Below are 14788 nucleotides of genomic sequence, written 5' to 3'. Positions count from 1 at the left end.
CTAGTTCACTAATTTGTTCCTCTTTCAACTCCATGTGGTTATTGAGTCCATCCAGTAAAATTTTTTTTTATTGAGGTATAGTTGATTTACAATATTGTGTTAGTTTCAAGTGTACAGCAAAATGATTATGTTTTATGTATATATATATATATTCCTTCTTACTTTTTCCATTATAGTTTATTGGAAATTTTTTAAATTTCACATGCTGTACTTTACAGCTTTAAAATTTTAATTTTTAATAGTTTCCCTTTTTTTAACACTGTGAAGTTCTATCTTTCCATTCATTTCAAGAGTCTATGCACTATAGCTTATGTAGAAAAGTGGTGGTAGCTTCTTTAAATCTTTGTTGATTTGTGCATCTGGGTCATCTCAGGGTTGACGTCTGTGAATTGTATTATTCCTTGAGAGTTGGCCAGATTTTCCTGATTCTTGGGTATATCAAGTAATTTTGGATTGTATCCTAAACATTTTGAAGATTTTACTTTGAAACTCTGTATCTTATTGAATCCTCTGGAGAAATCTTGTCTTCCCTTTCTGTCTCCTTTCTTTTTTTTTCCCTTCTCCTTTCTTCTTTGCTTTCTTTCCTCTCTCTTTTCCTTTTCTTTTCACAGGCAGTCATCCCAATTAGGGTCAGCCTACAAGGTCTGGTTCACCTTCTGTGGGTGGTGGTTCCAGTGTCAGTTCAGCTTTCAAAGTCTTTTCTCTGCTTTTTGAGTCTGCACCTTGTATGTGACTCTCAGCGCCCTAGCCTAGGACTTTGGTAGTAGTTTATATCAGAGGTTGAGTCTTACAGCTTTTGTTGTGCTTTTTTGAGTGTGTTTCAAGAAGACACAGTGTAAGTGTGAATTCATAATTTGTGGCAGTTCAGTCCCCTTGTCCTGTGCTTCCTCTTCCAGGATAACCCTACACTCCAGCTTGTTCTATCACAGGTTTTGCCTTTCATGCCTTGAGACGGATCCACATGAATGGGCCCAGTTTTGTGGCAAATTGAGGTGATTGATTAGAAAAGAAAACATAGTGGGGATTCCCCACTCACTATTCATACAACAGGGCCCCCCTCTTCCTGGTTTCCTGTTATGAAAGATAACTTTCTTCCTTACTGTTATCAGCCACCTACTGTAGCAGTATGGTTCTACGATGAGTCCTGGCCCTGCTACAAGGTTGGAAGTGAAAGAAGGGGGAAAGTTTGTTTTCCCAGTCCCAGAAAAGTGGGGTAGAGGTTTTTGCTTTCTGTACCTACCATTTAGTTCTCAGATTCAGCCTGACCTGAGCTCAAAGCTAGGATATGAAAGGAGGAAAAACAAAAATAAAACAGAAAACTCACCGCCACTCCACTGTATTTTTGACTCCCTTATCCAATATGCCTGCTGTTGTTTACTTTTCAGAGCCCTCAAGAAGTTGTTTTTTGTACTTTGCCCTGAGTTTTTAGTTGTAGTCAGCGGGAGAGAGAGGCTTGCAGTGGTCCTCCATGTTGAATGGGACTGGAAATCCTACTGTAATCCATGATGTGCTGTCTTACTGTTTCCTCTATTTTTGTGTGTAATCCAGATGTCAGTCTTATTTAGAAACCAAATTAATTACTGATCTGTGTAGAAAGCTGCTTGTAAAATAAATAATTATTATTAATAATCAAATTAAGATAATTATATATGGAAATAAAATATTAGGAACACAATTATTTATTTTCTTACCATGGAAATAATTTCAAATTATTTTGAAAGATTTCAATTTTCAGATCCTCGTTTAGAGTGTCTTAGCATTAATTAATTATGCCATTGTCTCTATTTTATCAGATCTAGACGCTAGCTGATCTCTTAGCTTTGATCTTGCCCCTCCCCTCCAGTCTGATCTTCACGTGGCAGCTCAAATAATCCAAACATGAAATAGATCATCTTTTTCATCATTTGGAAACTTTATGGTGGCTTCTCATTATACGTATAAAATCTAGACTTCCTCCCTAGAAAACCCCAAGTTCTGTGGCCCCTACTTGTTCCACAGACCTGTCTCCTATTTCTCTCCTCCCAGCCCTCCAGCCTCCCTGCCCCCCCCCAACACACACACACAAGCCCACTTCTGCTGTAGGACATTTGCACGGTGTGCCCTTTCCCGTAGATGTTCTCATGGCTATATTTTTTCTTGTAACTAGAATCTCGTTAGAAATTACCTCTCCCTGCAGAGAGCACCCTCTCCCAGTGACTGAACATCACATTCTTCTGTTGTATTTTCTTTTTCAGCTTTTATGATTATCTCAATTTATTTGTTATAAATGTCTTTTCTTGTTTTTCCCTCTGCCCCCGCCCCATCCTAGAACAGTGCCTGGCACACAGTAGCCTCTCAGCAGATATATCAATGAGCTTTAAAAATGGTAAACTGCTATACTTTAGATGGCATAAGAACAGAATCATCAATATGGGTCTTCTGTCATCATTTTTTACCTTGGAATATGCAGGCTTCTTATTCAGTCTCCCCTGATCCACTCTTCTTCCCCCTACACCCACCTTCAAATTGCTTCCTCCCTGAAGTTCAAGTGCTCTTTTAAAAGCTGCAGACGTTATCGTGTTCTACTTCTTAAAACCCTTCTTTCACTGACTTCCTGTTCATCTTCCAAAATTTTTGGCATGACCTTTGAAGACTCTTGGTGCATGCAGACCTCTAGTGGAGTGCTCTTCATGTTCTTGTTGGTACATGACCCCTCCTCTCTCATGTCATTGTGCAGTAAGCCGTGTGACTTTCTTCTGTAACAGTTTTGAAAGTTGTCATTGTACAATGCTTTGACTGTCCGTCTCCTCTGCTGAACTTTCAACCCTAGGATGTCAGGGATGGGTTTGGACTTTTGCTTTCTACTGTATCCTAGTGCTAAAATACAGGAGGTGTTTAATAGATGATTACTGAAAATAAAAAAATTAGAAAAGCTATCACATGATCCAAGTGCATGACTAGAAGTTGAATTAGTATGTAAATGTGTTTGTTTACTAGTCCCATTTACCATTTGTCTGGATAACTAAATTTGTTGGTTTGGATAAAATGCTTAATAAATAACTACTTTAAGTGGTATTTTTAATACTCTAAAAAGATATTTGAGTTTTGTATGTTACACATTCATAGCAAATTTAAAGGAGTCAGCTTTTTTTAACATGTTTTTAGTTATTAGATTTAAAAAATTATCTCTACTAATAAATCATTAGGCTTTTATCATAGGATGATAAATAGAAACCAATTTATATATTTAGAATTTTTCTTTAAAAATCATGTTTTAGTGATTCTACACTTGACACTACACAATTGTTTAATGTCAACAAAAATAATTTATGAAATAAAACATTTTTATGAATCAATTTAAATACTTTTGAATATTTTTATTTGACAGAAATGTAAACACTTGAACATTTTTGATATTGTATTTGAGGATTTTATATTACTATATTTTAATGTAATTTAGTTCAGTAAATCGTTTTTAAAACTAAAGATATGTCTGAGAATATTCACACTTGGTTCTTCATCTGAGCCTTAGGCCTTTATAGTTAAAATGCTCATTATGTTTTTTAGGTAGATTTTTGATATAAGAAGTTATTCAGTTAGCTATCATTTTACAGCCATAAATGGGATGATTTGCCCTAGTTTTTGGATAGTAATTTATATGCTTCAACTAGTTCCCACTAATTTTTTTATACCAAAAGGGAGATATTTAATATTAACTATCTAAAGTTAAGTACTTGGGGTTAATGGTGTCTTTACATTTTATGAAATCTTGTCCATTTGATGTTAAACAATCTAAAAGGTTCTAGCATTGATTGTAATCAATGGTGAAAATGAGAGTTGCTCAAAGATATCTGTGTTGTAGAAAAAGATACTTCCTTTTTTTATATATTGAAGAAAGAATAATTAATACACATTCTATGGTTATTTTGTGAAAAGTTTATAGAAAATGAAGTAGGACTTGAATAGCAGGTGTACTCTATTTTATTTAGTAAATAATACGTACATTATTTTTGCTATATTATTTGGTCACTGAACAGGTTATTTAATGTCAGGTTTAGAGTTCCACGGGTATCAGTTAGATTCTCTTTGTAAAGCTACTGTATTTCTGTTTGTTTGTTTGTATGTAGATGTGAGATATTTCATTAAAACTTGTGTAAAACTAGTAGCAAATCTAAAAATATCAGTCAAAATTTAAACCAAATTATTATTTGTATTTTTGTTAAGAGAAAAAGTGTGTCAAAGGGCAAATCACATAATAATCATCCTTGGCCGTGATACTCTTTCTCCGAGTTTTAAAGAAATATTTTCAGATATTCTTTGTCCACATTTACTTCTGAGGAAGCTCTTTTTAAAATTTATTTTGTTGTTTATCTGCTTCCTGTAACTGTGTTGTTGTCTAAATTAAAGCATTGGCATTATGTAACTCTTTTGTAGGAAGGTGCTTTTGAGACCCAAGTGGTCCACAGGAGGACCACACAGGCCAATAGCAGTGTTCTGCTTGGCATCTCCATTCTTCACCCTCTCCCAATAACCAGTAATGCAACTGATCGTATATTAGGGTCATGTTCAGAATTGGCATAGCTCAAAGCAGTCCACTACTACCACTGGAAAATGTGATCAAAGATTATGCTGCATTGATTGTTCATTGTAAATAATGGCACAAATGATATTCTATTTGGGGCAAATTAAATTGCCTTCAACAAGAGATTGTCACTTTTAGCACCGTAACAGTTTATTTTGTACTGGGAAAGACTTCTGGGTTGTCACAGTAATCTAGGAAACCTTCTAAAAAGTAGAGCATCCTGGACCTCTACCCAGTTATCTCAGTCTCATCCTTTTTTTCTATCTCTTTCTCTCCCACAAACACACCACACACCATACCTGTCCCCAGATGATCTGGATGTTCACCCAGCATGTTCATGAGCTTGGTCTCATCTGGTCCTTTTCCTCTTTGCTGTAGATGGGGATGGTAGGGACCCAGAGAGATTAATTTTGCCTTGGAATCCTCTTTATTTGATTGATTCTTGGTCTATTTTGTTTCTTCCTGAGACGTCTGGCAGCTTTAAGTCCATAGAATGCCTGGAGAGGTGACAGTATGCCCAGAAATGACAATCATAATAAATAGAAATACTTGCATTTGTGTGTTATCACATGTTAACCTAAGTTGGGTAGTTGCACTTGTGATTACGTTTGGAATTAGGCCTCGTTTCCATTCAGTCTCAGAATCATTAGTGAATTCTTAAAGCTCATTTTATTCTGATGTATGTATAATACTGTATAATATTCTATGACTGATAGTTTTAGTTTATTACTAGATTGACTATAGTTTTAGTTCTTTATTTATCTACATTTTATCAATACCAAAATGATATAGATAATTAAATAGATAAATTGATAGATTGATAGATTAAGCTCATGGATTAGATGGCTTTATATCTCAAGGCTCTAACTGTATTTAATTCTGCTATTTCTCCACTCTCTTTCTTTATATCATATTCAGTGTTTGGTATGATCACTATCAGGAAGGATGTTAAAAGTGTACCACGAATCTTGCACAGTGTTGTAAAATTCATGGAATAAACCTTTGTTAATTATACATTTTATCAGAAATACTATTTTCTAATTACTAAGAAGAGATAATTTTCAGTTATTTAAATTATGAATAAGTTATTCTCTTTACATAGAACTAATAGACTTCTACTTTTAGTCCTTCACTGGACCCAGTATTTTAAACACATTCACTGATTAAAACATTCATAAAAATGATACTAACATTTATTGAGGATTTATATTGTACCATATGCTGTACTAAGCTCTTTATTTGCACTTACCTAATCGTCCTAACCACGCTTTGTGGTAGAAACTGTTGTCATCCTCATTTTATAGATGAGGAAACTGAGCTATTGAACAATTAAGTAACAGGGTAAGTAAATGGTGGAGCATGTACTCAGGTGCATCCTGCCTGAGCTGTAGCTTTTAATCCCATTGCTATAATGCCTCTACTTCACAATTTCATTACACTGAATGTGACAGTTTAACTTTACCAGTTCATTAAGTGTTTTTTTCCTGGAAATTAAAGTTCAGTCAGAGATCATCAGCAGCATTTTTTTCCTTAAAATTTACAATCACTGTGTGTTCATACAGATCCTACCCACTTATTTATATATCTGTCTGTCTTTCCTTCTTTAGATACACATGTCTTATACTTGAGAATTTTCCAGTTTTCCTTCAGTAATTGACTTCTCACTTTATTCCATTGCAGTCAGAGGAGATATTTTGCATGATTTGTCTTTTTAAATATATTGAGACTTGTTCTATGGCTTAACATATGGTATGTCCTAGAGAATGTTCCATGTGCATCTGAGATTGTGTATTCTATTGTTGTCAGCTGGAGTGTTGTGTGTATGTCTGTTAGGTCTAGTTGGTTTACAGTCTTGTTCAAGTCCTCTGTTTCCTTACTGATCTTCTTTCTAGATGTTCTGGCAACTTTTATGATAGAACCTTCTATCTCTCCCTTCAGTTCTGTTGATATTTGCTTCATATATTTTCATGTTCTGTTGTTTGCTGCATATATGTTTGTAATCATTATATCTTCTTCATGGATTGACTTTTATCAATATATAAGGTCCTTCTTTGTCAAAAAAAAAGTTTTTGACTTCAAGTCTGTTTTGTCTAATATTGGTATAGCCACAGTATCTCTTTATTGGTTTATTTTTACATGAAATATCTTTTCCATATTTTTACTTTGGTTCTTAAGTGAGTCTCTTGTAGACGGCATATAGTTGGATCATGGGTTTTTTAAAATCCTTTTTTGCTAATCTCTGTCTTTTATTTGGAAACTTTAATCCAGTTACATTTAAAGTAACTGCTGATAAGAAAGAACTTACTTCTGCCATTTTGCTATTGTTTTCTGTATCTTTTAGACCCTATTTCCTCTCATTTCCTCCATTAGTGTTTTTTCGTTGGCTTGTTTGTTTTTGTAGTGACCATTTGGGTTCCCTTCTCATTCCTACTGTGTAAGTTTTTTTAGGTATGTTCTTTGTGGTTATCATAGAGATTACATGTAAATTCTAAATTGTTAACAATCTACTTCAAGTTGATAACCAAACTTAATTCTGTAGAAGAGATCTGCTTTCATACTGCTCTGTCCTTTTCCCTTTTTATGTTGTATCATAAATTACATTTTTATACATTGTTGCTCAGTAGTATCGATTTATAATTTTTTTCTGTTTATTTTTTATATCCTGTAGGAATCAAAGTGTGACATTACAAAGCTTAAATACATAATAGTGACTTTACACTTGCTCACATATTTGCCTTTACCAGAGAGCTTTACTTCTTCCCACAGCTTTGAGTTAGTACTGTCTACTGTTCTTTCCTTTCAATCTGAAAGACTGCTATTAGCTTTCCTTTAAAAGCATTTCTCGTCTCAGTTTTTGTGTTTCTAGGAATGCCCTAACTTCTCACTAATTTTCAAAGGAGTATTTTGATAGAGATAAGATTGCTGGTTGATTGCCTTTTTTTAAAAAGCACTTTAATATGTATGTATCATCCTGCTCTTTTGGCCTGCATGTTATCTGATGAGGAATCTGCTGTTAATCTACTGAGGGTTACTTAATTATTGTCACTGTTGTGACAAAGTACTTCTTTATTGCTTCTTTTAGGACTGTCTCTTTGTTTTTGTTTTTGAACAGTTTGCTTATAATGGATGTAAGTCTCTGAGTTAATCCTACCTAAAGTTAATTTAACTTCTTGGGTTTGTAAATTTTTTTTTCTTTCATCAAATTTGGGAAGTTTTTGGCCATTATTTCTTCAAATTTTCTTCCTGCTTCTTTCCTATCTTTCAGACTCTGATAATGCATATGTTAATGTGCTTGACGGTGTCACACAGGTCTCTTAGGCTCTTTTCACTTTTCTTCATTTTTTTCCCCTCTTTTTGCTCCTCAGACTTTATAATTTCAATTGTCCTGTGTTCAGGTTTGTTATTTCTGTCTTCTGCCTGCTCACACCTGTTGTTGAACCTCTCTAGTGAATTTTTCAGTTCAGTGATTGAATATTTCAGCTCCAGAAATTCTATTTCCTCTTTAATTTCTACCTCTTTATTGATAGTCTCATTCTGTTAATTTATTCTCTGCATGATTTGTTTCCTTTTTTGGTCCATGTTTTTGTTTTCCTTTTTGAATATCCTTAAGACAGTTGTTTAAAAATCTTTGTCTAGTAAATCCAGTTTTTAGATTTCTCAAGGATAGTTTCTGTCAGTTTATTTTTGTTTATTTGATGAGCTGCTGAGCCATGCTTCCTGTTTCTCTGTATGTTTCGTGATATTGTTTTGTTGACAACTTGATATTGGAATATTATGATTTGGTAACTCTAGAAATCAGATTATCCCCTTCTCCAGGGTTTGCTGTTTTTTATATTCTTAAAGACTGTTTCAGTCAATTTGTTTATTTTCCTGAAATTTTTTTTATTTTTGCAAATACTTACTCTTTGACATATGTAGTCACTGAAGTCTTTATTTCTTAAATTGTGTTCATCTAGGATTTTGACAGATTTTTGAATGCCAGTTGCTAAAAGACCAACAAAACCCAGAACCTCTCCTTGTCTTTGCAGATCGGCTCTGTGCTGCAGCAGCCTTCATCATGTAGCCAGGCTTGCACTCGCCCTTGTGGTCAGCTTCAGGTGGAAACTTTTCGTCTTCTCCGTTTCTGTATCACGGTGCATCTTGCTCTGGGCGTGTGCATGGCCTTTTACATTCCGCTGTATACGTGGGTGCTTTTGAATGTGCTGATTTCTCAAAGAAACTCTCACTAGCTTTTTCTCCCGGGCCTTAGGCGGTCTGTTTTATGTTTCAGTTGTAACCTTTTGCCCCAGGCATCTGCTGGCTCTCAGTTTGACCTGCAGTGTGTTCAAGAGCAATGTCCACCTTTTTTTTTTTCTCTTTCTTCCTTTTTTTTTTTCTTTCTTCCTTTTTTTTTTTTTTTTAAGTTAGATGAAAAAGAAACAAATGTCTTGTATCAGTTCTTCAGGTAGCTCCTAAAAAGTTAGAACTGATTTACACAATACTGTGCACATACAGTCCGCATTGCCCCCTCCGGAACCAGGTACTATTCTCCCACTCTGGGAACTCGCTTCCTTCTTCAGGATGGCTGACGCTCTGGCTAGGGAGAGGGTAGAGCAAGCAAGTCAAAGCCCCACAGAGCTTTCAGGTTGCCTTTTTCTTGGTCCATTTGGTTTTTGTAAATCTTTGACTATTTTCCAGAGCTATTAGATAGTTGGTTCTGACAGTAACTTCTTGTTTTTCTGTATTTCTGTGGGAGGATAAGAATTTGGAGTTGTATATTCTGCCACTCTGCTGATGTCACTCTGCTTTCTTTTTAAGAAGAATTCTGTTGTAATTTAACGGAAGTAACAAGTATTATCTTCCTAAATTAAAATTGTACTCTTGAAATGTTATTTATTTAAAATTGCTCCTATGTATTTGTTTTACATCTGAGTTTCATTATCTAAGTTAATAACTTGAAAATATTATTTAGAGAACTAAATATGGCCTTTAAATCATTAGAATATAGATAAATTAACAATAATTAAGAGAACACGAAAAATTATTAAGTAAACAAATTTCTTGTGTGTACTTGAGCACTGGCTCTTAGACCTAATAGGTGGTCCTACATTTTTAGCATAAATAATTAGCCCAGAGAGACTGTTGTTTACGTGATTCCTGAAATGAGGTAATAAATATCCTTTGTGGCTACAGTCTTCATAGACAATGCTGAGTTACTCACTGTGCTTTGCTTTAACTGTATCAACACATGAATATACTTAATTGATAGCTCTTTTTGCATCTTTCACTTTGGGATTTTAAATTTATCTAAAACATTTCAGTAGTAATCCTCATTCATTTAAAGACACAAAAGGTTTTAGGTGTTCACACTATTCATTTATGGCATATTATCCTGTCACAGCTAAAATATGGCTACCTATAGCTTTGTTTTCAACTTAGTTTGAACCAAATATTTCTCCCTCTTACTATTAAATATTCATCACACACACTTGATGACATTTCTCTAAATTCAGAGATCAACCTTTTTTTTTATTATGTAGTACTTTTTTCAGAATTCATACCTAGTATGATATGATACTTTTAAACTTGATTTTTTTATATGTAAAGTGAAGGCACAGTTAAGTAGGTGTGTTTAATTATAGCATTATTCTAGCTGTTTTTAACCTAACCTAGTTTAAAATCTTGTTCTCCCTTCATGAAGCAGATGTTTGTGCATGAAAAGCACTATAGAAATCTATTGTAAAGCTTCATTTAGCATGATTTCAACATGCACAGATAGATACTGTAAATGCCCTTAGCTAGACATGACTGCAGTAAACACCAAAAAGGAGTCCAAATTTAATTTATCCTATTTTTGAAATTTAAGTCACCATTATACATATTAGTGGCTTAGTAAGTTAGGTACATGTATTTGGGCAATTACTAATGGAAAATACCATGCTCTTTGTATCTTCATTAAAAACAATATAGCTACGAGCATATTTTTTTCAAATCAGCCAGCTTATTTTAATTGTGAATGTTATGAACTCATTTTATAAAGTTACTTACCAACTAATGAGAAATGAATGTGTTATGTAAATTTCAGACTGTAGCAGTTACAAGTAATTGATGAACTGTCCCTATAAGTATATATGTTATACAATGTTATGCATATACATAGTGACATATAAAATTTGTATTATATATTGTATATAATTTATGTATGTATTTTAAATTACTCAATAAGTATATCCAGTTTATTTTATTGATTAGTTTACGTTAAGTATCAACTACCTGTAAAATCACAATTATCTTTTTAAAATTTAGTCTATTGTTAAATTACTTTTCAAGCAAGTGAAAGACTGTTGTCTTAAAACATTTTTAAGTATTTGTGCTGTTTGATCATTTAAAGGTCTTTGTGTGAAATTAATAATGTGTGTGTGTGTGGTTGTGAGAGAGAGATTTGAAAATAACCTATGCATCCTTGTTACAGTTACAGTTGACAACTTGGTTCAGTAATCAGAACAGCAACTAAACACATCATATTAAACTCTCTTGCACCCTCTGTTGTTATTTTGGGGGAATACCACACACACCTTTCCATGACTGTATTAGACTAACTAAAATCTCTGATAAAATTAATACTTAGTTTTTATTATACTTACCTCCAGATTAGATTGATAGTAAAGTAGCATTTGTTTTTAATTCTTACTTATTTTTTCTCGTGATACAGATATGTTTTTTATTGCATAACAGCTTAAATGAAAAATGAGACCTTGTGTTTTTCTTTGATTTTTCCTAGATACCAATTTTAAGCCCCTCCAAGTATTTCACACACAAAAATGAAAATCTATACAGGACATAGCACCCTGTATATACAGTTTTCTAGAATTACAAATTCTGTCTGTTCTTTGAAAACCTTTCAATTGTCAGATAGTTTCCTTCCAAAATAAGAGTCTGGAATCATCCATACTAAAATTAAGAATTTATAACTGTAAGGAACAGATGTTTTCATAAACATTTGCTATAATTAATTTCAACTAGAGGATTGAAGGAACAAAGCAGTTTTTCCCACTTCAAAACTTTATTACCTTTTCCCCGTATAGCAAACTCTGAAATCTTCTCTCTAATATCGTTTAGAGAAACAATTGTATTCCTTATTCGGTATGTTTTTGAGAGAGTAAAACTCCTTTTTTTCCTTATTACCATCTTTGAAGGTTACATTCAACGTGATATATTCATTTCCAAACAGGTATAAAATGAAGAAAACCTTTGTAATATATTTTGATGGCAAAACCTAGTTGTTTAAAAAACTGGAAGTGTCTTAATTTTGAAATATTTTACAGTTGATATGATAAATATCAGCAGAGGGCAAGAGATACTCTGTTGGTGAGATTTTTGTATATTTAAGTAATCATAATCTTTAGTTTTAAAGAGAAGGAAAGCTCGTATTTTAAACCTATGATATAGTACTTATTCTATGCTGATTATGGAACGTTTCACAGGAAACGTCTGCAAGCTGTTAAATAACATGTGTTGTAGGAAATTTTCACTTAGCAAGGCAGAGACTATTTTTCCTGAAATCTTTTTCATTTCTTTATGATAATACCATTAATTTTTTAAAAAGGAAAATGAAATATGTTGTTTGAGTTATCTTATGGTACCCATATTTTCCAAGAATTAACAAAATATATTCAGCGAGGTTGATCTTAAACATTTAAGTGTTTTGGATTATTTTCTTCTATGGAATTTGGCAACATTTTCCAATACTGTAATCCATTTTAGGGTTTTTGTTTAATGAAAAAAACACCTTAAAGTGTATTTTGAAGAAAGAGTAGACTTAAAAGTTAATTAAGTGGGTTCAGACCAGTTCTCCTTCTTCTAAACATTTATGTGCAGCTGCAAAGATTTTGAAGAGAACCAGCATTCTTGACTAATCTGTCAACTATAAAATGTGCAAAGAAAAATAGGTAACTGTCATTAAAATTACATTTTAGCTTTCAATAACCCTTTAATGAGCAGCATAATCATATAAGTATGGTACCTTAAATGCTATATTCAATAATTAAAAATAATTTCATCTCTAAACTGAAAGCTGTGTAATTGCTATTTGACTTAACAAGACCACTGTGATGATCTCCAGTGGTACCTTAGAATGTTCAGAATGGATTAAAAGTGTAAGTTAAAATTGGATAAATCATTAAATTATTAGGCTTTAAATATCACAAAAGTGAATATAACCTGATGTTTGAAAGTTACATAACAGGAATTAGTATAAAATGTAATCAGATTCTGGTCTGTTTAATTTGTTTCTGAGAATAAATGATGTGTTTAGTAGTAGTACACTATGGTTTCATAAAAAGTACACTTTGAAGTACATATTTTAAAATTTAAGCTAAAATTAAATTTCCTTCAATAAGAATATTTTGTGTCACTGGTAAACATTTTTTAACTTCTTTAGCAAATGTATTTTTATTCTGTGATCTTTAAACTGATAGGTAGAATTTGTTCTCAATCTAGTTTTTTTGAATAGGCTCAAGTGCAAATGTTTTTTCCCTAAAAGTTTGATATTACTGCATGAGGAAGAAATACCTTTTGATGCTGAGTTGTTGTTTCTTTTTTTTTTTTTTTTCAATTTTTTTAAATTGCTGAACTTTTGCCCACAATTAAAACATAAAAGTTTGGGGAAGATTTTGAAGGTGTATTAAAAGCTCGCTGGAAGGCACTGTTGATCACCCCCTCTCCAGGCAGCTCTCTGTTCTCCCTGTCTGCTGGCCAAGTTCCTAGAGCGTGGAGGGCCGGGCCGGGAAAACATTCCAGGTCTGCTCTCTGCCTGCTCCCTTTCAACTCCAGCAGTGGACAGGATGGGTGACTTGGTCACTGATAAAAGTTGCGCTCTGTTTGTGAACATTAGTGTTTGATTAAATGGTTTATAAATTTTGGTTTTGTCTGCGATTCAGAAGAAGAAAATGGCTGTACTATATACTTCATTTGTTCCTGTTAGCAGCTACTGTGGTGTAGTGCTGTCCAAGTTGGAGTGGTGGTGGTAGCCTATATTTTAGCATCAAAATGAATTTTTTGCTTAAAGGTTCTGATTACAAAAGATATTTGGGGGAGGGGTAAGGGGTAAGTGGTATATGTTTTTGGACTCAGTGTACTGCATGGACCTGTCACAGTAACTTTTCAACTGAAATACGCAGTTTCATAATCTCCATTATTTCAGTGTTTCTAAATTTTTTTTCCAGGAGATTCAAATAAAAATGGAAGAAGAGCAAGTTCTACTTTAGATTCTGATGGGACTTTTAATTCCTATAGGTAGGTGATGAATACATAGATACATAATATTACAAGATAATGTACAAGATACCTAATCTTAGAGGATTCTGATCTCAGACTAGTGAGGACCTGTAATCTGTGCTTTAAAAATATGACAAATGCAAAGAATATTGTGTCACGCAGTTGTTCTGCAAGCTTATTGAGTAGGGGAAAATATAACAATTCTTAGTTCTTAAGTAAATGAACTCACTGTAAATAGCTGTTGTTATCCTATAGCAAGATAATTGGAATGAATGCACATGTAGTATTAAGCTTCATCATAATGCATTTTTGTTTTTGTTTTTCCATATCTCTCTTATGGTACTAAAGGCTTCCTTTGTTTGCCTAAGTTTCCTGATAATACAGAGTATCTGCTTATGAGCATCTGAGAGAGTCTGAAATGTAATCCATGCTTATGTTAAGGGCTGTTTGTTAATATCCCGTTTGACTCCTCAGCAAACAGGGCAGTTACATCTCAATTAGCAATTTTTAAAAAGGATACACTCATTAAGAAAACACGCATCTTATTTAGTCATTTGTTAATATTCTCTATGTAACTTGAATTTGCTTGAGTAAACGTTTCTGGATTTTGTATCTTCTTAACAGGGAAACCTTGGAAGTGGAAATATTAAAGTACTTCCAGTAGTATTTGAAATCCATCTGCTGAACCAAAGTGATATAAGAACTGGATTGTTTTCTTTTAGGGAGAATAAAGTACAGATTCAGTAATAACACCTTTTGGTGTTGTAGGTAGCAGTGCAGATTCTTGAAGAAATCCTTTGATGGAGTACGTTGTCCTTATGGTTAATAAGTTCTGATACTTGCGTATTGATGCTATAAAATATATGCAGGAACCACTATACACTTGGAAACATTTGAATATTAAGCTGTAATTCCTTCTTTTGTATCATAAATATGGAATTTGTGCTTAGATTCTTTATATTCTTGACTGTA

At 33.4% G+C, this 14788-nt stretch overlaps 1 protein-coding gene across 2 annotated transcripts in view; it reads left to right on the top strand.

Moving 5' to 3' along the window:
• The window catches only part of TBC1D5 (TBC1 domain family member 5), a 497763-nt gene that overhangs the window by 236938 nt on the left and 246037 nt on the right, over positions 1 to 14788 (top strand). For both annotated transcript variants that reach the window (XM_072946459.1, XM_072946400.1), the window contains exon 5: positions 13765 to 13834. In XM_072946459.1, coding sequence (XP_072802560.1) covers positions 13765 to 13834 — 70 coding nt within the window. The remainder of the gene's footprint in view (positions 1 to 13764; positions 13835 to 14788) is intronic.

This window comes from Vicugna pacos, chromosome 1 (assembly GCF_048564905.1).
Source record: "Vicugna pacos chromosome 1, VicPac4, whole genome shotgun sequence".
NCBI lineage: Eukaryota > Metazoa > Chordata > Mammalia > Artiodactyla > Camelidae > Vicugna > Vicugna pacos.
The sequence above is the reverse complement of the archived record's forward strand: the minus strand, read 5'-3'. Positions and strand labels throughout refer to the sequence as shown.